Below are 21,297 nucleotides of genomic sequence, written 5' to 3'. Positions count from 1 at the left end.
CATGCCGTCCATAGAGTATATATATAATAGAGACTGAACTGGCCCCTTGATGCCTTGATGTCGTCGTAATGACTGATTTTACACTTGCTGAAAATAGCCGATCTACAAGCTCACAACACGCGTTGTGAGCTTCTAATCTATCCGAGTGTAAAATGACTTATAGTGGATCTCTTGTCCACTAGTCCCTTCCTAGTGGATCTCTTGTCCACTAGTCCCTTCCTAGTGGATCTCTTGTCCACTAGTCCCGTCCTAGTGGATCTCTTGTCCTCTAGTCCCTTCCTAGTGGATCTCTTGTCCACTAGTCCCTTCCTAGTGGATCTCTTGTCCACTAGACCCTTCCTAGTGGATCTCTTGTCCACTAGTCCCTTCCTAGTGGATCTCTTGTCCACTAGTCCCTTCCTAGTAGATCTCTTGTCCACTAGTCCCTTCCTAGTGGATCTCTTGTCCACTAGTCCCTTCCTTGTGGATCTCTTGTCCTCTAGTCCCTTCCTAGTGGATCTCTTGTCCACTAGTCCCTTCCTAGTGGATCTCTTGTCCACTAGTCCCTTCCTAGTGGATCTCTTGTCCACTAGTCCCTTCCTAACATTTTAGTCTAGTTTTTTTTTTGGACGAAATTGTCAATATATTTAGTCTTAGTTTTAGTCGTCATAGCTCAGTTTAGTCTTAGTTTTAGTCATAGCTTAGTTTAGTCTTAGTTTTAGTCGTCGTAGCTTAGTTTGCATTTAGTTTCCATGTGGTTTTCGTCAGTGAAAAAAAAAGTAGTCGACGAACAATTTTCGTCTTAGTTTTAGTCGACGAAATCAACACTGCAATCATTCAATCATTCAACCAATCAATCAATCAGTAAATCAACCAATCGGTGCTCACAGTGTGACCCCGGCTGACCAGATGTCCACCTTGAACCCTGAGAAGGTGTCCAGGCCGTTGGCGATCTCTGGAGGCTGGAAGGCCGGAGAGCCTTGACTGGTACGACATGTGTCGTCATCGGCGAAGGGGTGGAGAGCCTGGGGGAGAGGGGGGGGAGGGAGAGGGGGGGGGGGGGAGGGAGGAAGTGAGTGAACCCATTTAGACCTGTAGACGATTCTACAACATGGCTTCTAAATCTAAATCCCCCCCCCCCCCAGAAGCAAATATTTGAGTTAAAAACGTTCGCTCTGAAAGAATATATATTCAAAGATTTGCGCCACATTTTTCTAAAATAGCAGATCTACAAGCTACGAGAAAGTATAACATAACGCTTATAAAACACCTAAACGGGTTCTCCCGTCCTAAACGGGTTAAACTCACCTCGGCCACGCCCACTGCCACACCCCCAGGTCAGGTGACTCACATTGGTCACGCCCCCTCACATTGGCCACGGCCCCTCACCTCGACCACGCCCCCTCACATTGACCACGCCCCCAGGTCAGGTACTCACCTCGACCACGCCCTCTCACATTGACCACGCCCCCGACCACGCCCCTGGCCACACCCTCAGGTCAGGTAAACTCACCTCGGCCACGCCCCCTCACCTTGACCACGCCCCCATGACACGCCCCCTCACCTCCGCCACAGCCCCAGGCCACGTCCCCTCACCTCGGCCACGCCCAGGTCTGAGATCTTCAGTCCTCCGTCGGTGGTGAGCAGCAGGTTGCCAGGTTTGATGTCTTTGTGAACGATTCCCTGGCTGTGCAAATATTCAAGGCCGTCCAACAGTTGGCAAAAGTACCTGGGTGAGGAAACAAGGACACGAGGACGTGAGGACACAAGGAAACAAGGACACGAGGACGTGAGGACACAAGGAAACAAGGACACGAGGACGTGAGGACACGAGGAAACAAGGACAAGAGGAAACAAGGACACGAGGACGTGAGGACAAGGAAACAAGGACACGAGGACGTGAGGACACAAGGAAACAAGGACACGAGGAAACAAGGACACGAGGACGTGAGGACACAAGGAAACAAGGACACGAGGACGTGCGGACACAAGGAAACGAGGACGTGAGGACACAAGGAAACAAGGACACGAGGACGTGAGGACACAAGGAAACAAGGACACGAGGAAACAAGGACACGAGGACGTGAGGACACAAGGAAACAAGGACACGAGGACGTGAGGAAACAAGGACACGAGGACGTGAGGACACGAGGAAACAAGGACACGAGGACGTGAGGACACGAGGAAACAAGGACACGAGGACGTGAGGACACAAGGAAACAAGGACACGAGGAAACAAGGACGTGAGGACACAAGGAAACAAGGACACGAGGACACAAGGAAACAAGGACACGAGGACACAAGGAGAACGCTTAAATAATTGCATTTTGTTTAATCAATTGCATTAAACCAGTGGTTTTCAACCAGTGGTCCTTGAGGGGGTTCCAGGTGGTCCCCAGTGGTCCGGGGACCACCTGGGGTCCTTGAGGGGGTTCTAGGTGGTCCCCAGTGGTCCGGGGACCCACAGGGGTCCTGGAGGGGGTTCCAGGTGGTCCCCATGTGGTCCGGGGACCCACAGGGGTCCTGGAGGAGGTTCCAGGTGGTCCCCATGTGGTCCGGGGACCCACAGGAGTCCTGGAGGGGGTTCCAGGTGGTCCCCAGTGGTCCGGGGACCACCTGGGGTCCTTGAGGGGGTTCTAGGTGGTCCCCAGTGGTCCGGGGACCCACAGGGGTCCTGGAAGGGGTTCCAGGTGGTCCCCATGTGGTCTGGGGACCCACAGGGGTCCTGGAGGGGGTTCCAGGTGGTCCCCATGTGGTCCAGGGACCCACAGGGGTCCTGGAGGGGGTTCCAGGTGGTCCCCATTCAGCTAAATGATGGAGAGTTGGTAACCAAATGGACCCTCATAGATCTTGAGTGTGAAATGAGAACCAAATGAACCTGTTTCATTTTACACTCTCAAGAAGAGTTGTTAAACATCTGCATTACAGCTGGTCACTGTGTCTGTCTGATCAACACATCTGCATTACAGCTGGTCACTGTGTCTGTCTGATCAACACATCTGCATTACAGCTGGTCACTGTGTCTCTGTCTGATCAACACATCTGCATTACAGCTGGTCACTGTGTCTGTCTGATCAACACATCTGCATTACAGCTGGTCACTGTGTCTCTGTCTGATCAACACATCTGCATTACAGCTGGTCACTGTGTCTCTGTCTGATCAACACATCTGCATTACAGCTGGTCACTGTGTCTGTCTGATCAACACATCTGCATTACAGCTGGTCACTGTGTCTGTCTGATCAACACATCAGGAATGTATGGAGAGAGGGGGGGGGGCAGTCAGAACCATAGACATATATAAAGGTTATATGGCCCAGTGCACTGTGGGATGTGTAGTTCTATGTACTCTAACCAGCCCATAGACATATATAAAGGCTAGATGGCCCCAGTGCATTGTGGGATGTGTAGTTCTATGTACTCTAACCAGCCCATAGACATTATATAAAGGCTAGATGGCCCAGTGCATTGTGGGATGTGTAGTTCTATGTACTCTACCAGCCCATAGACATATATAAAGGCTAGATGGCCCAGTGCATTGTGGGATGTGTAGTTCTATGTACTCTAACCAGCCCATAGACATGTAGAAAGGCTAGATGGCCCAGTGCATTGTGGGATGTGTAGTTCTATGTACTCTACCAGGCCATAGACATGTAGAAAGGCTAGATGGCTCAAGGCTGAGTCTCTGACGTCGTTCACCCGGCGGCCATCTTGCCTCGGGGCTACAGTACAGTATGTTCTATGGCAGCTCAAACAAAAACACTCATATCTCGCTCAAATCTTGACGGATTTACAAACGGGTTGGTTTATTACAAACGGGTGGCAAACGTGGCTATAATTCAGGACGCTTATCTGCTTAATTTTGTTTTTTATATGAACGTTGTTTAAAAGCATATAAGTATGTGGACGTCTCTGACGTTTATAACAAACCAAACCGTTTGAAAATCGGTTGAAAATTGAAAAGTTGTGGTTATTTAAAAAGTACATGCCACATAGACACAATGTTATGCTGCCCCGAAGTAAGATGGCCGCCACGTAGCAACGTCACTCTCCATTGGCCAGAGCGCGGGTGAGCCATCTAGCTTTCTGATATATATCTATGGTCAGAACCCCAGACTCTAACAGCTAACTGTCCCCCCAGACCCCAGACTCTAACAGCTAACTGTCCCCCCCAGACCCCAGACCCTAACAGCTAACTGTCCCCCCCAGACCCCAGACTCTAACAGCTAACTGTCCCCCCAGACCCCAGACCCTAACAGCTAACTGTCCCCCCAGACCCCAGACCCTAACAGCTAACTGTCCCCCCAGACCCCAGACTGCCGTCTGCAGTCACTCCTCCTGGGTCTAAACTTAGGCTCTGGTTTAGGAGCAGAGTGGGCTGGAGATAGATAGAGAGACACTAATAATAGCAGAGAGAGAGAGAGAGAGAGAGAGACAGAGAGACAGAGAGACAGAGAGAGAGACAGAGAGACAGAGAGACAGAGAGACAGAGAGAGAGACAGAGAGACAGAGAGACAGAGAGAGAGACAGAGAGACAGAGAGAGAGAGAGAGAGAGAGAGACAGAGAGACAGAGAGAGAGAGAGAGACAGAGAGACAGAGAGACAGAGAGAGAGAGAGAGACAGAGAGACAGAGAGACAGAGAGAGAGAGAGAGACAGAGAGACATAGAGACAGAGAGACAGAGAGAGAGAAAGAGACATAGAGACAGAGAGACATAGAGAGAGAGACAGAGAGACAGAGAGACAGAGAGAGAGAGAGAGAGACATAGAGAGAGAGAGAGAGAGAGAGAGAGACAGAGAGACAGAGAGAGAGAGAGAGAGAGAGACAGAGAGACAGAGAGAGAGACAGAGAGACAGAGAGACAGAGAGAGAGAGAGAGAGAGAGAGACAGAGAGAGAGACAGAGAGAGAGAGGGAGAGAGAGAGGGAGAGGTTTTTTCTCCTTACCCGTGAGCTTGGAACACTGGAAACCTCTTCTCTGGGACGCTGTCCAGCATCTCTTGCATCCCACACACACAATACTCCATCACCATGTACGTGCACGCCAATACGTTAAGGAATATACACACACACACACAATACTCCATCACCATGTACGTGCACGCCAATACGTTAAGGAATATACACACACACACACACACACACACACAATACTCCATCACCATGTACGTGCACGCCAATACGTTAAGGAATACACACACACACACACACACACACAATACTCCATCACCATGTGCGTGCACGCCAATACGTTAAGGAATATACACACACACACAATACTCAGGGGAACATTACTCTAAAACTGGTGTCAAACTGAACAACCAATAATCATCATATTGATACCTGCCAACCAGCGCTGTCCGGGAAAACAAAATGACACTTTAAAAGTGACCGTACACATATTAACCGTTTCCGTCCGTAGGACACAACAGACGTGTTCGTAGGACGTGTGTAGACGTCCTAGGGAACACAACCGACGTGTTCGTAGGACGTGTGTAGACGTCCTAGGGAACACAACCGACGTGTTCGTAGGACGTGTGTAGACGTCCTAGGGAACACAACCGACGTGTGTAGACGTCCTAGGGAACACAACCAACATGTTCGTAGGACGTGTGTAGACGTCCTAGGGAACACAACTGACGTGTTCGTAGGACGTGTGTAGACGTCCTAGGGAACACAACCGACGTGTTCGTAGGACGTGTGTAGACGTCCTAGGGAACACAACCGACGTGTTCGTAGGACGTGTGTAGACGTCCTAGGGAACACAACCGACGTGTTCGTAGGACGTGTGTAGACGTCCTAGGGAACACAACCAACATGTTCGTAGGACGTGTGTAGACGTCCTAGGGAACACAACCGACGTGTTCGTAGGACGTGTGTAGACGTCCTAGGGAACACAACCAACATGTTCGTAGGACGTGTGTAGACGTCCTAGGGAACACAACCGACGTGTTCGTAGGACGTGTGTAGACGTCCTAGGGAACACAACCAACATGTTCGTAGGACGTGTGTAGACGTCCTAGGGAACACAACCGACGTGTGTAGACGTCCTAGGGAACACAACCGACGTGTTCGTAGGACGTGTGTAGACGTCCTAGGGAACACAACCGACGTGTGTAGACGTCCTAGGGAACACAACCAACGTGTTCGTAGGACGTGTGTACTGTGTAGACGTCCTAGGGAACACAACCAACGCGTTGTAGACGTCCTAGGGAACACAACCACAACACACGTGTTCGTAGGACGTGTGTAGACGTCCTAGGGAACCCAACCGACGTGTTCGTAGGACGTGTGTAGACGTCCTAGGGAACACAACCAACGTGTTCGTAGGACGTGTGTAGACGTCCTAGGGAACACGACCAACGTGTTCGTAGGACGTGTGTAGACGTCCTAGGGAACACGACCAACGTGTTCGTAGGACGTGTGTAGACGTCCTAGGGAACACGACCAACGTGTTCGTAGGACGTGTGTAGACGTCCTAGCGCATCCTCAATGGTATCAGACGAGAGAAGAATATTCAGAATGTTTTCCTTATTTTTATTTTTCAGTGGGACACTCGGCCACCGCAGAGCGAAGCCTACGGTCATGTTAGTTTCAGTGGGACACTCGGCCACCGCAGAGCGAAGCCTACGGTCATGTTAGTTTCAGTGGGACACTCGGCCACCGCAGAGCGAAGCCTACGGTCATGTTAGTTTCAGTGGGACACTCGGCCACCGCAGAGCGAAGCATACGGTCATGTTAGCTTACCGTTCACTTAGCTGTTAGCGCAGCAGAAAGAATGTCTCGTCTCTCCTAATCCAGGGCGCTAGTCTCCGTGGTTTAGATCTGACGGATATACTAAGCGCTTCATTTCTGACTTCAACATGCCTCTCGTTCATAATAGGAGCGCTTTTTGAATCATGTATTGTATAAATGACATCGGCAAGGTAAAGCTAGCAAAAATATTTATCCGTTGTTTTTCCCGGAGGGGGGGGGGGGGGTGAGTTCAGAGTAAAAGCGGCCATGTCTTTCCGGCACCCCAGAGCTTCTATTTTGAAGGATTCCTGGCACTGAACAGTTTATTTAATATTATTTTAGAACCCGTCTCGATAAGAACCCGCCTCGATTAGAACCCGTCTCGATTAGAACCCGCCTCGATAAGAACCCGCCTCGATAAGAACCCGTCTCGATAAGAACCCGCCTCGATAAGAACCCGCCTCGATAAGAACCAGCCTCGATAAGAACCCGTCTCGATAAGAACCAGCCTCGATAAGAACCCGTCTCGATAAGAACCAGCCTCGATAAGAACCCGTCTCGATAAGAACCCACCTCCATAAGAACCAGCCTCGATTAGAACCCGCCTCGATAAGAACCAGCCTCGATAAGAACCCGTCTCGATAAGAACCCGCCTCGATAAGAACCCGCCTCGATAAGAACCAGCCTCGATAAGAACCCGTCTCGATAAGAACCAGCCTCGATAAGAACCCGTCTCGATAAGAACCCGCCTCGATAAGAACCCGTCTCGATAAGCCTGATCGATAAGAACCCGCCTCGATTAGAACCCGCCTCGATTAGAACCCGCCTCGATAAGAACCCGTCTCGATAAGCCTGATCGATAAGAACCCGTCTCGATAAGAACCAGCCTCGATAAGAACCCGTCTCGATAAGAACCGCCTCGATAAGAACCGTCTCGATAAGAACCCGTCTCGATAAGCCTGATCGATAAGAACCCGTCTCGATAAGCCTGATCGATAAGAACCCGTCTCGATAAGCCTGATCGATAAGAACCCGTCTCGATAAGAACCAGCCTCGATAAGAACCCGTCTCGATAAGAACCGCCTCGATAAGAACCGCCTCGATAAGAACCGTCTCGATAAGAACCCGTCTCGATAAGCCTGATCGATAAGAACCCGCCTCGATAAGAACCCGTCTCGATAAGAACCGCCTCGATAAGAACCAGCCTCGATAAGCCTGATCGATAAGAACCCGCCTCGATAAGAACCCGTCTCGATAAGAACCCGTCTCGATAAGCCTGATCAATAAGAACCCGCCTCGATAAGCCTGATCGATAAGAACCCGTCTCGATAAGCCTGATCGATAAGAACCCGTCTCGATAAGAACCCGCCTCGATAAGAACCCGTCTCGATAAGAACCCGTCTCGATAAGAACCCGTCTCGATAAGAACCCGTCTCGATAAGAACCCGTCTCGATAAGAACCCGTCTCGATAAGAACCCGTCTCGATAAGAACCGTCTCGATAAGAACCCGTCTCGATAAGCCTGATCGATAAGAACCCGCCTCGATAAGAACCCGTCTCGATAAGAACCCGCCTCGATAAGAACCCGTCTCGATAAGAACCCGTCTCGATAAGAACCCGTCTCGATAAGAACCCGTTTCGATAAGCCTGATCGATAAGAACCCGCCTCGATAAGAACCAGCCTCGATAAGAACCTGCCTCGATAAGAACCAGTCTCGATAAGCCTGATCGATAAGAACCCGCCTCGATAAGAACCAGCCTCGATAAGAACCTGCCTCGATAAGAACCCGTCTCGATAAGAACCCGTCTCGATAAGAACCAGCCTCGATAAGAACCCGTCTCGATAAGAACCCGTCTCGATAAGCCTGATCGATAAGAACCCGCCTCGATAAGAACCAGCCTCCATAAGAACCCGCCTCGATAAGAACCCCTCGATAAGAACCCGCCTCGATAAGAACCAGCCTCGATAAGAACCAGCCTCGATAAGAACCCGCCTCGATAAGAACCCGCCTCGATAAGAACCAGCCTCGATAAGAACCAGCCTCGATAAGAACCCGCCTCGATAAGAACCAGCCTCGATAAGAACCAGCCTCGATTAGAACCCGCCTCGATAAGAACCCGCCTCGATAAGAACCCGTCTCGATAAGCCTGATCGATAAGAACCCGCCTCGATAAGAACCCGTCTCGATAAGAACCCGCCTCGATAAGAACCCGTCTCTATAAGAACCCGCCTCGATAAGAACCCGCCTCGATAAGAACCCGCCTCGATAAGAACCAGCCTCGATAAGAACCAGCCTCGATAAGAACCCTCCTCGATAAGAACCCGCCTCGATAAGAACCCTCCTCGATAAGAACCCTCCTCTATAAGAACCCGCCTCGATAAGAACCAGCCTCGATAAGAACCAGCCTCGATAAGAACCCGCCTCGATAAGAACCCGCCTCGATAAGAACCAGCCTCGATAAGAACCAGCCTCGATAAGAACCCGCCTCGATAAGAACCAGCCTCGATAAGAACCCGTCTCGATAAGAACCAGCCTCGATAAGAACCAGCCTCGATAAGAACCCGCGTCGATAAGAACCCGTCTCGATAAGAACCCGCCTCGATAAGAACCCGTCTAGATAAGAACCCGTCTCGATAAGAACCCGTCTCGATAAGAACCCGTCTCGATAAGAACCAGCCTCGATAAGAACCCGCCTCTATAAGAACCCGCCTCGATAAGAACCCGCCTCGATAAGAACCCGCCTCGATAAGAACCCGCCTCGATAAGCCTGATCGATAAGGCGCTCGTTCAATCAATAAAAAACATGACACAGTGTTGTAACGACATGACACAGTGTTGTAACGACATGACACAGTGTTGTAACGACATGACACAGTGTTGTAACGACATGACACAGTGTTGTAACGACATGACAGTGTTGTAACGACATGACACAGTGTTGTAACGACATGACACAGTGTTGTAACGACATGTGAAAACATGACAGTGTTGTAACGACATGACACAGTGTTGTAACGACATGACAGTGTTGTAACGACATGACACAGTGTTGTAACGACATGACACAGTGTTGTAACGACATGTGTAACGTGCCCTTTTTTTCTTCAAATTTTTTGTTCGGCCCAAAAAAGTAGTGTTTATTGTCATGATTTGTCACAACAACAGTTGTCTTTGTCTTGAGGGTTACAGGTCTTTAAATAAATACTGTCTGAAACGTCTATGGGAAAAAGAATATGGGAAATTCAATTCTGGTGGTCTCGTTGTTCACAACGTAACACACCAACCCAGAGTCCCACGCACGCACACGCGCGCACACACACGCACACACACACACACACACACACACACACACACACACACACACACACACACACACACACACACACACACACACACACACACACACACACACACACACACACACACACACACACACACACACACACACACACACACACACACACACACACACACACACAGTAAGTAGTTAGTCACAGTAAGTAGTTAGTCGTCAACAACAGTGATTTTAGGCTCAGCGGATCATTTTGTAAACACCACTTATTAAGCTGGACCGTGTGGTCATGAACACACACACACACACACGCACGCACGCACGCACGCACGCACGCACGCACGCACGCACGCACGCACGCACACTATAAAGGATATATTTTCTGCTTCTCTTCGTTGTACAGCACGTCTACCAGCGTGATGACATTCTTGTGTTGGAGTCTCCTGAGCAGCTGGATCTCTCTGTTTAGATAGAACACACAGAAACACATGTTAAACACATGTTAAACATGTTAAACATGTTAAAACATGTTAAAAACACGTTAAACATGTTTTTGAAACACATGTTAAAAACATCAGGGGGGTCTCCAGGGGGTCCCCAGGGGGTCGGGAAAGAATCAGTACCGGCAGATACTCAAAACCATATTAGGGATGTCGGTAACGGATAATTTCCCATCCGGTTAGCCGACAGGATTAACCGGGTCATTAACGGATAATTGGTTGATTTTTTTTTTTTTTTTTTTGGCTACCCCAAATGTAATATGCATGTATAGGCTACATAATTAAAGTTGGTAGACGAAATGGTATAAATTTATTTATGCTCCTTTTAAAAAGACAAACAAAAAAGCAACATTTAACAATATAAATAAATTGTTGTAGGCTTAATCATCAATAAACAACGCATCGCATCTGCATGCATGCATCTGCGCGTCTACAGTACAGAGGTCCGCCGGTTCTAGTCCAAAACATAAATAAGTCCAGTCCAGATCTGAGCAGCCTATATCTATAAAGCCACTGGACGCATGGGCTAAGCCTTTTTTTATTATTAAGGAAGATCAGCATGCATGTCACCGTGTTCTGTTTGTTGACTTTTCGCTGACGAGAAAACCCTCAAACATCGATAGCACATGGCTAACTTGATAGCCGGGAGGAGGAGGAGGAGGAAGCGGCGGCGGCTGTAAACGTTCTCCCTCCAGGCCATTAATGGATTTAATAATGCCAAGTAGGTCTCTGCATTGATACGGTCGACATGTTGTGTTAATCTCGTCTCGCTGTCACTCGCTTAAGTTTTGACTACCGCAAAGCTACCGTTGTAGCCAACTAGCCATTTGAAGTACAACAGAGAACTTTGGGACAACGACATTGCGGGGGCAGAAAACAGCGCCCGAGCGCTGCTGTTCATGCAGCCTGGAGTGTGACAAGCTGGCCGGCGCAAATAACAGCAATTGTAGGCATGTGTGCAACATGACAACTGTTTTAAAGTATTGTACAGTGACAACTACAGTCTCTGTAATGTTTATGTTGTACTATTACTAAAAACGATCTAAAATAAAAGGGATTTAAGATCAGAACACGCATTTATTATTATGCAAATTAACCGTAAAGCTGATAAGCATACCCGGATATTTCTTAACGGTCGGCTAACCGGCTAGCCGGTTAACCCCCGACATCCCTAAACCATATGTGACCAGATTTGACTGAGAGCTGCCATCGCGCAAACTCCAGCTTTTCACCAGAGGAGAAATAAAGAACAAATTATCCAAAATGAGGTAATATCACAGGCAGACTCTTCACATACTAGAGCATGTCTGAAATAAGTGTCAGAGCTGGAATCGACATGTAAATATTAGGGATGCCGCCGATTAATCGATTTTCCGATTAATCGTGGGAGTCTCCGAAATTGATTTTGATATTTCATAATAAAAAAAAAAATAGAAAAAAAAAAGTTTTATTTTATTTTATTTATAATATTTCCAAACTGTTCCTGTGTGTGTGGAGGAGGAAGGGGAGAATGCTTAGGCCCATCACAATGCAGTCCACACCCACACCACCAGAGGGAGTTCAACACCCACACCACCAGAGGGAGTTCAACACCCACACCACCAGAGGGAGTTCAACACCCACACCACCAGAGGGAGTTCAACACCCACACCACCAGAGGGAGTTCAACACCCACACCACCAGAGGGAGTTCAACACCCACACCACCAGAGGGAGTTCAACACCCACACCACCAGAGGGAGTTCAACAAACCATGTTCAACCCAGATTCGGCACAAACAAGGGACTAAATTAATTTAGCTCCTATGCCACCAAAATGTGGAACGCCCTACCAACAGTCATTAAGACATGCGAATCCCTAGACTTCAAAACCTCTCTTAAAAGGGCACCTACGGACGGCTGCAATTCCAAACTGGCCTCCGTAAAATCTGAATCCCCCCCCACCCCCCTTGTTTTTCCCCTCACTGTATATATTTATTTTCCCTTTTTACCTCCTTTATGATGATTTCCTGTTTTGACTATATAGTAGTGTATATTTGTACGTCTCTAAATGTTATGATGAATTGAACAAGGTGGACCCTCTTGTAAACAACAACAGTCTTTGTATTGAGTTGTGCTTGAAATGTACTGTAATTCTGCAAACTGTTAATAAATACTTCAATCAATCAAAACAAAGATGAAAAACACTCTCTGAGTTACAGACCCGTAAGGGTCCATTTGGTTCCATTTGTACACTCTCAGAGTTACAGACCCATAAGGGTCCATTTGGTTCCATTTGTACACTCTCTGAGTTACAGACCCGTAAGGGTCCATTTACCGTAAGGGTCCATTTGGTTCCATTTGTACACTCTCTGAGTTACAGACCCATAAGGGTCCATTTGGTTCCATTTGTACACTCTCTGAGTTACAGACCCGTAAGGGTCCATTTGTACACTCTCAGAGTTACAGACCCATAAGGGTCCATTTGTACACTCTCTGAGTTACAGACCCATAAGGGTCCATTTGGTTCCATTTGTACACTCTCAGAGTTACAGACCCATAAGGGTCCATTTGGTTCCATTTGTACACTCTCAGAGTTACAGACCTGTAAGGGTCCATTTGGTTCCATTTGTACACTCTCTGAGTTACAGACCCATAAGGGTCCATTTGGTTCCATTTGTACACTCTCTGAGTTACAGACCCATAAGGGTCCATTTGGTTCCATTTGTACACTCTCAGAGTTACAGACCCATAAGGGTCCATTTGGTTCCATGTGTTACACTCTCAGAGTTACAGACCCATAAGGGTCCATTTGGTTCCATTTGTACACTCTCTGAGTTACAGACACATAAGGGTCCATTTGGTTCCATTTGTACACTCTCTGAGTTACAGACACATAAGGGTCCATTTGGTTCCATTTGTACACTCTCTGAGTTACAGACCCATAAGGGTCCATTTGGTTCCATTTGTACACTCTCAGAGTTACAGACCCATAAGGGTCCATTTGGTTCCATTTGTACACTCTCAGAGTTACAGACCCATAAGGGTCCATTTGGTTCCATTTGTACACTCTCTGAGTTACAGACCCATAAGGGTCCATTTGGTTCCATTTGTACACTCTCTGAGTTACAGACCCATAAGGGTCCATTTGGTTCCATTTGTACACTCTCAGAGTTACAGACCCATAAGGGTCCATTTGGTTCCATTTGTACACTCTCTGAGTTACAGACCCACGAGGGTCCATTTGGTTCCATTTGTACACTCTCTGAGTTACAGACCCATAAGGGTCCATTTGGTTCCATTTGTACACTCTCTGAGTTACAGACCCATAAGGGTCAATTTGGTTCCATTTGTACACTCTCAGAGTCACAGACCCATAAGGGTCCATTTGGTTCCATTTGTACACTCTCTGAGTTACAGACCCATAAGGGTCCATTTGGTTCCTATAACTATCATTCAGCTGGGGGACCCACCTGGAACTTCCTCAAGGACCCCTGGGGGTCCCCGGGCCCACTGTGGGAACCCCTGCTCTTAACCCATTTTGACCTGAGATCAGATTCTATAAATGTCTTCTACATCCTGACAGTTTAAATGTCTTCTACATCCTGACAGTTTAAATGTCTTCTACATCCTGACAGTTTAAAATGTCTTCTACATCCTGACAGTTTAAAATGTCTTCTACATCCTGACAGTTTAAAATGTCTTCTACATCCTGACAGTTTAAAATGTCTTCTACATCCTGACAGTTTAAATGTCTTCTACATCCTGACAGTTTTCTGAAAAAGCTATGTTTCTATGTCAGTCGTTCTTCGATTTTTTTTAAATAGCAGACCTACAAGCTCGTAGCGCGCCACTCGGTGGCGCGCTATGAGCTTGTAGATCTTCTATTTTTCAATAGCTAAAGCATAACATAATGCTAACACCAAAAGGGGTTCCCGCCCAAAAACCAAAGTAAAGTAAAAAATGAAACCACCCACTTCTTGACGTTGGCCTCTCCGTTGGGAATCCTCCGTAGTTTCTTCTTCTTGAGGATCTTGACGGCGCGTCGACACAGCGTCTCCGAGTCCAGCATCTCCTTGACCTTCCCGTACGACCCCTCCCCCAGGAGGTCGCCCATCAGGTAGCGTCCAACCAGCTTGGCTCGCTTCCGCCGGGGCTGGCGGCCAATCACAGGAGAGAGACCACGTTACGTTATGACTTTAACCCAATCACAGGAGAGACCACGTTACGTTATGACTTTAACCCAATCACAGGAGAGACCATGTTACGTTATGACTTTAACCCAATCACAGGAGAGACCATGTTACGTTATGACTTTAACCCAATCACAGGAGAGACCACGTTACGATATGACTTTAACCCAATCACAGGAGAGACCATGTTACGATATGACTTTAACCCAATCACAGGAGAGAGAGACCATGTTACGTTATGACTTTAACCCAATCACAGGAGAGACCACGTTACGATATGACTTTAACCCAATCACAGGAGAGACCATGTTACGATATGACTTTAACCCAATCACAGGAGAGACCATGTTACGTTATGACTTTAACCCAATCACAGGAGAGACCATGTTACGTTATGACTTTAACCCAATCACAGGAGAGACCATGTTACGTTATGACTTTAACCCAATCACAGGAGAGACCATGTTACGTTATGACTTTAACCCAATCACAGGAGAGAGACCACGTTACGTTATGACTTTAACCCAATCACAGCAGAGACCACGTTACGTTATGACTTTAACCCAATCACAGGAGAGAGACCACGTTACGTTATGACTTTAACCCAATCACAGGAGAGAGACCACGTTACGATATGACTTTAACCCAATCACAGCAGAGACCACGTTACGATATGACTTTAAACCAATCACAGCAGAGACCACGTTATGATATGACTTTAACCCAATCACAGCAGAGACCACGTTACGATATGACTTTGACTGAATTTAGGCCTGACGTCGAAATAAATAAAAAGTCTTCTGAAAGATTATATTCAAATATTTGCGCCACATTTTCACGATTTTTCAAAAATAGCAGACCTACAAGCTCGTGGCGCGCTACGAGCTTGTAGATCGGTTATTGTAGATCGGTTATTGTAGATTGGTTATTTGAACTGTTAATTTTTTTTATATATATATATATATATATTCAAAGATTTGCACCATATTTTCACGATTTTTCAAAAATTGAAGCTCGAGTGCCGCGCTACGAGCTTGTAGATTTTTCAACAGATAAAGCATAACATAATGCTTAAAACACCAAAAGGGCTTCCCGCACAGAATGGGTTAAGCATTATGTTATGCTTTAGGGGGGGTCCCTGAAACAACATTTTCAGATGGTGGTTGGCGGCCAAATACATATTTTTGGGGTCCTTTTGCACACGCACACACGCACACACACACAAACACAGCTGATACACCACCACACACACACGCGCACAAACACACGCACGCACCTGGTACACGACCTCCGTGGAGTCGATGCGGTGGATGAAGGACGTGTCGACGCCCATCAGCATCATCTCGTCGCCCTCAGACAGGTAGTCCAGGCGGTGGAGGTCGCCGGAGGTCATGATGACCTGTCTGTCTTTCTGTCTGTCTGTCTGTCTGTCTGTGGCCACTCGATAGATTCACTCAATTGATTCACTCGATAGATTCACTCGATAGATTCACTCGATAGATTCACTCGATTGATTCACTCGATAGATTCACTCGATAGATTCACTCGATAGATTCACTCGATAGATTCACTCGATTGATTCACTCGATAGATTCACTCACAGAAAGTCACAGAAAGTCTGATCTGTTGGATTTCCTTCAGATAAAAGTTAAAAGAAGGTATAACTGGCCTCTCTTTCAAAGCTTCAGCGTTTTTTTTTTTATTCCACAAAAGTCCCGGGAAAAAAAATAAAAATGCAGTCGGATTAGGAAAACACGAACCGGACTAGAGGAAGACACGGACCGCGCCGATCCCAAATCAGTTCTTCTTACTGGGAAAAAAATAACAAAAACACCACATTCGTCGACTACAGAAAGTCGTACAGGTTCTGCACACTTGGATCGATGCAAAAAAAAAACCAAAAAACCAACTATGCTCTGAAACAGGAGGCGCAGAGACAGCAGGTCAGACAAGAAGAACCCGTTCCATGTCCTAGAATCCAGTGCAGGAAACCTCCGTGTTTTGTGGGGGGAAAAAAAGTTCAGGCCCGCGCCGCCGCGGACATCATGTCTTTACGGACCGTCCGTCCGTCCGTCCGTCCTCGAGAGGCGACCAGCTCTGCTTATTCTGGCTTCGCCTGTCAACCACTTTGTCGCGACTCGCGATGTTGTTGTTGCTGCGACGATGATGATGATGATGATGATGACGATGACGCGTAGTTTGGATGAGGAAGTAACGGTCGGTAACGGACCAACCGACCTCCGACTCCCCAATTATGCAACGTCAATCTCTGTTGTCGTTGTTGTTGTTGTTGTTGTCGTCGTCCTCAGGGGCTCGGACGGACGGACATCACAGCAGCATGGGGGGGGGGTGGTCCTCCTGGCTCCGATCCATCCCAAATTAAACGCTTCCCTCCCCTCCCCTCCCCACACGGCCCGGTCCTCCTCGACCACGCAGTGACTCACTGGGTCCTAGAGTCCTCCTCCTCGGTGCCTGAGAATAAAGACAACAAGAGATTCACAGCATTATTAATATGATCCATTTAGAGCTGAGGACGATTCTACTAATGTCTTAGTTTTCAGGAAAATAATATGTTTCTGTGTCAGTTGGTTCTCAAAGTATTTCATGTCAAGGACCCCCAGAATTATCTGTATTTATTACATGGCTTGGTTGAATGCTTGATTCTGATTGGTCAATCGCTTAATTCAGCGGTGAATTATGTGTCGATAATGACCGCTGCCTAATCAAACCCTCTGAGCACCACCAGCTGCGCGGCTGCGCCCCGCTTGATTTACTGCTGTTTCCAACATGACAGCCATGTAAACACACACACTAGTGACACACAATGTAATTTACAGCTAAACATTGCTCTTAAAAATGTTTTTGAAAACATTTGAGCGAGAAATAGACGAAGCAGGACCCGAAAATGGATTCTATTTGATCAACTCACTTCCTTGTTTTCCGACAGTGCTGCAGCCCTGCAGCTGGCCAGACGCAGCCAGCGCAAACTTATGGAATACTTTTTTTGTTGTGTTTTGGGTCAATGTATTAATTTATGTTAGTTAGCCATGTAATAAGCGGGATAATATCTGGCTAGGTGGTCATTGTCGGGAGATAATTCACCGACAGGGAGTTTAACCACCGAGGCGAAGCCGAGGTGGTTACACTCCCTGAAGATATTATCCCTTACTTGGCCGCCGACCCCCATCTGAACATATGAGTACCACAGACGAAAAACAGTCTAAGTCCAAATTTCAGACTGACCCCTCCACGAAAAGGCCTTGTTGTCCTGAACCCTTATCTATCATTTATATATTATGGATCAATAGTGTGGACTTAGACTGTTATTCGTCTGTGGTACTCATATGTAGTTCCAGTGACCCTCCCCAGAAGCAGAGATTTGAGTCAAAACTTTCGCTAGTCTGAAAGAATATATATTCAAAGTTGCCACCTGCCCCTGGCAGCTAAATAAAACACTAAGGGTTGCCCCACCTGCCCCTGGCAGCTAAATAAAACACTAAGGGTTGCCCACCTGCCCCTGGCAGCTAAATAAAACACTAAGGGTTGCCCACCTGCCCCTGACAGCTAAATAAAACACTAAGGGTTGCCCACCTGCCCCTGGCAGCTGAATAAAACACTAGGGGTTGCCCACCTGCCCCTGACAGCTAAATAAAACACTAAGGGTTGCCCACCTGCCCCTGGCAGCTAAATAAAACACTAAGGGTTGCCCACCTTCCCCTGGCAGCTAAATAAAACACTAAGGGTTGCCCACCTGCCCCTGGCAGCTAAATAAAACACTACGTGTTGCCCACCTGCCCCTGACAGCTAAATAAAACACTAAGGGTTGCCCACCTGCCCCTGACAGCTAAATAAAACACTAAGGGTTGCCCACCTTCCCCTGGCAGCTAAATAAAACACTAAGGGTTGCCCACCTGCCCCTGGCAGCTAAATAAAACACTACGGGTTGCCCACCTGCCCCTGGCAGCTGAATAAAACACTAAGGGTTGCCCACCTGCCCCTGGCAGCTAAATAAAACACTAAGGGTTGCCCACCTGCCCCTGACAGCTAAATAAAACAATAAGGGTTGCCCACCTGCCCCTGGCAGCTAAATAAAACACTAAGGGTTGCCCACCTGCCCCTGGCAGCTAAATAAAACACTAAGGGTTGCCCACCTGCCCCTGGCAGCTAAATAAAACACTAGGGGTTGCCCACCTGCCCCTGGTGCTAAATAAAACACTAAGGGTTGCCCACCTGCCCCTGGCATCTAAATAAAACACTAGGGGTTGCCCACCTGCCCCTGGCAGCTAAATAAAACACTAAGGGTTGCCAACCTTCCCCTGGCAGCTAAATAAAACACTAAGGGTTGCCCACCTGCCCCTGGTGCTAAATAAAACACTAAGGGTTGCCCACCTGCCCCTGGCAGCTAAATAAAACTTTCGGGGAGGTGGAGTTTGCTTTCAGGTTGCCCGACAGAGCTCTGTCTTCTATAAACACAACACCAGAGCTCTGTCTAAACACCTGAACGTGTCCAGAGAGCTCTGTCTTCTATAAACACAACACCAGAGCTCTGTCTAAACACCTGAACGTGTCCAGAGAGCTCTGTCTTCTATAAACACAACACCAGATATCTGTTTAAACACCTGAACGTGTCCAGAGCTCTGTCTTCTATAAACACAACACCAGATATCTGTCTAAACACCTGAACGTGTCCAGAGCTCTGTCTTCTATAAACACAACACCAGATATCTGTCTAAACACCTGAACGTGTCCAGAGAGCTCTGTCTTCTATAAACACAACACCAGATATCTGTCTAAACACCTGGACGTGTCCAGAGCTCTGTCTTCTATAAACACAACACCAGATATCTGTCTAAACACCTGAACGTGTCCAGAGCTCTGTCTTCTATAAACACAACACCAGATATCTGTCTAAACACCTGAACGTGTCCAGAGCTCTGTCTTCTATAAACACAACACCAGATATCTGTCTAAACACTCTCTCTGTGTATCTCTGTGTGTATCTCTCTCTCTCTCTCTCTCTCTCTCTCTCTCTCTCACTCTGTGTATCTCTCTCTCTGTGTATCTCTCTCTCTCTGTGTATCTCTCTCTCTCTCTCTCTCTCTCTGTGTATGTCTCTCTCTCTCTGTGTATCTCTCTCTCTGTGTATCTCTCTCTCTCTCTCTCTGTGTATCTCTCTCTCTCTCTGTATGTCTCTCTCTCTGTGTGTATGTCTCTCTCTCTCTGTGTATCTCTCTCTCTCTCTCTCTGTATGTCTCTCTCTCTCTGTGTATCTCTCTCTCTCTCTCTCTCTCTCTCTCTCTGTATGTCTCTCTCTCTCTGTGTATCTCTCTCTCTCTCTCTCTCTCTCTCTCTCTCTCTCTCTGTATGTCTCTCTCTGTGTATCTCTCTCTCTCTCTCTGTATGTCTCTCTCTCTCTGTGTATCTCTCTCTCTCTCTCTCTCTCTCTCTCTGTATGTCTCTCTCTCTCTCTGTATCTCTCTCTCTGTATGTCTCTCTCTCTCTCTCTCTGTGTATCTCTCTCTCTGTGTATATCTCTCTGTGTGTGTGTGTGTGTGTGTGTGTGTGTGTGTGTGTGTGTGTGTGTGTGTGTCTCTCTCTCTCTCTCTCTCTCTCTGTGTCTCTCTCTCTCTGTATCTCTCTCTCTCTCAATTTCAAAGGGCTTTATTGGCATGATAAATATGTTCTACATTGCCAAAGCATTCTCTCTCTCTCTGCTAGCATGTGTTAGCTGTGATGCTAACACACACACACACACACACACACACACACACACACACACACACACACACACACTTCTGTTTGAATGAAGTGAAACAGTCAGTTTAAAAACCTTTATGGACACATTCATCAATTCATCATAACACTGTCCAGTAACACCTAGACCTATCATTATCTAATTATGAACGTTTTCCGTTGTGTGTGTGTGTGTGTGTGTGTGTGTGTGTGTGTGTGTGTGTGTGTGTGTGTGTGTGTGTGCCATTAGTGTAGATGTATAAATCGTCCTCACCACTCTGCAGCATCACAGCAGACGTCCCATGTGTTTTGTAGATCAGATGTGTGATCCAGCCAGTGTCCGTTAGATCCGTGTCTGTTTCAGATCTTAATGTTTAATCATTTAATGTGAGTTTTGTTCATATTTCTCTACATGCTCCTGTGTGTGTGTGTGAGTGTGTGTGTTTCCTTCACACGGCCGCCATCTTGTTTACCTCCCTCCCTTCGGGGTTGCCACGTCGCGTGACAGAAACAAGCCAACCCGGTTCTATGAAAACAATATTGATCACACTATCTATGGGCCATGATTTGGAAATAGCAGATCTACAAGCTCACAAGATATATAAATGGAAGATCTACAAGCTCACAAGATATATAAATGGCAGATCTACAAGCTCAGAAGATATATAAATGGCAGATCTACAAGCTCACAACGAGAGAATACTTGATTGATTGATTGATTGATTGATTGATTGATTGATTGATTGATTAAGTATTTATTAACAGTTTGCAGAATTACAGTAGGCCTACATTTCAAGCACAACTAAGACTGTTAACTGTGAGTGGACGACACCATAATAAAGCCTTACACTTGTTTACAAGAGGGTCCACCTTGTTCAATTCATCAAA

The 21,297-nt window shown here is 47.1% G+C and overlaps 1 protein-coding gene across 1 annotated transcript in view; it reads right to left on the bottom strand.

Annotated features, from left to right (window-relative positions):
- LOC306926487 (serine/threonine-protein kinase STK11-like) overlaps positions 1-20,888 on the bottom strand; it is a gene marked incomplete at its 3' end in the record, with an annotated part of 40,057 nt that extends 19,169 nt beyond the window's left edge. The window contains exons 1-7 of the mRNA XM_079505797.1: positions 20,684-20,888; positions 15,953-17,148; positions 14,461-14,639; positions 10,384-10,467; positions 4,925-5,014; positions 1,576-1,708; positions 868-1,004 (exon numbers count right to left, since the gene is read on the bottom strand). Of these exons, the coding sequence (XP_079361923.1) occupies positions 868-1,004; positions 1,576-1,708; positions 4,925-5,014; positions 10,384-10,467; positions 14,461-14,639; positions 15,953-16,069 (740 nt within the window). The 5' untranslated portion in view covers positions 16,070-17,148; positions 20,684-20,888. The remainder of the gene's footprint in view (positions 1-867; positions 1,005-1,575; positions 1,709-4,924; positions 5,015-10,383; positions 10,468-14,460; positions 14,640-15,952; positions 17,149-20,683) is intronic.
- Between the last annotated feature and the right edge of the window lie 409 nt (positions 20,889-21,297).

Source organism: Electrona antarctica (assembly GCF_951216825.1).
Source record: "Electrona antarctica genome assembly, chromosome: 1".
Taxonomy (NCBI): Eukaryota; Metazoa; Chordata; class Actinopteri; order Myctophiformes; family Myctophidae; genus Electrona; species Electrona antarctica.
Note: the sequence above shows the minus strand (reverse complement) of the source record. Positions and strands in the feature narration are given on the sequence as shown.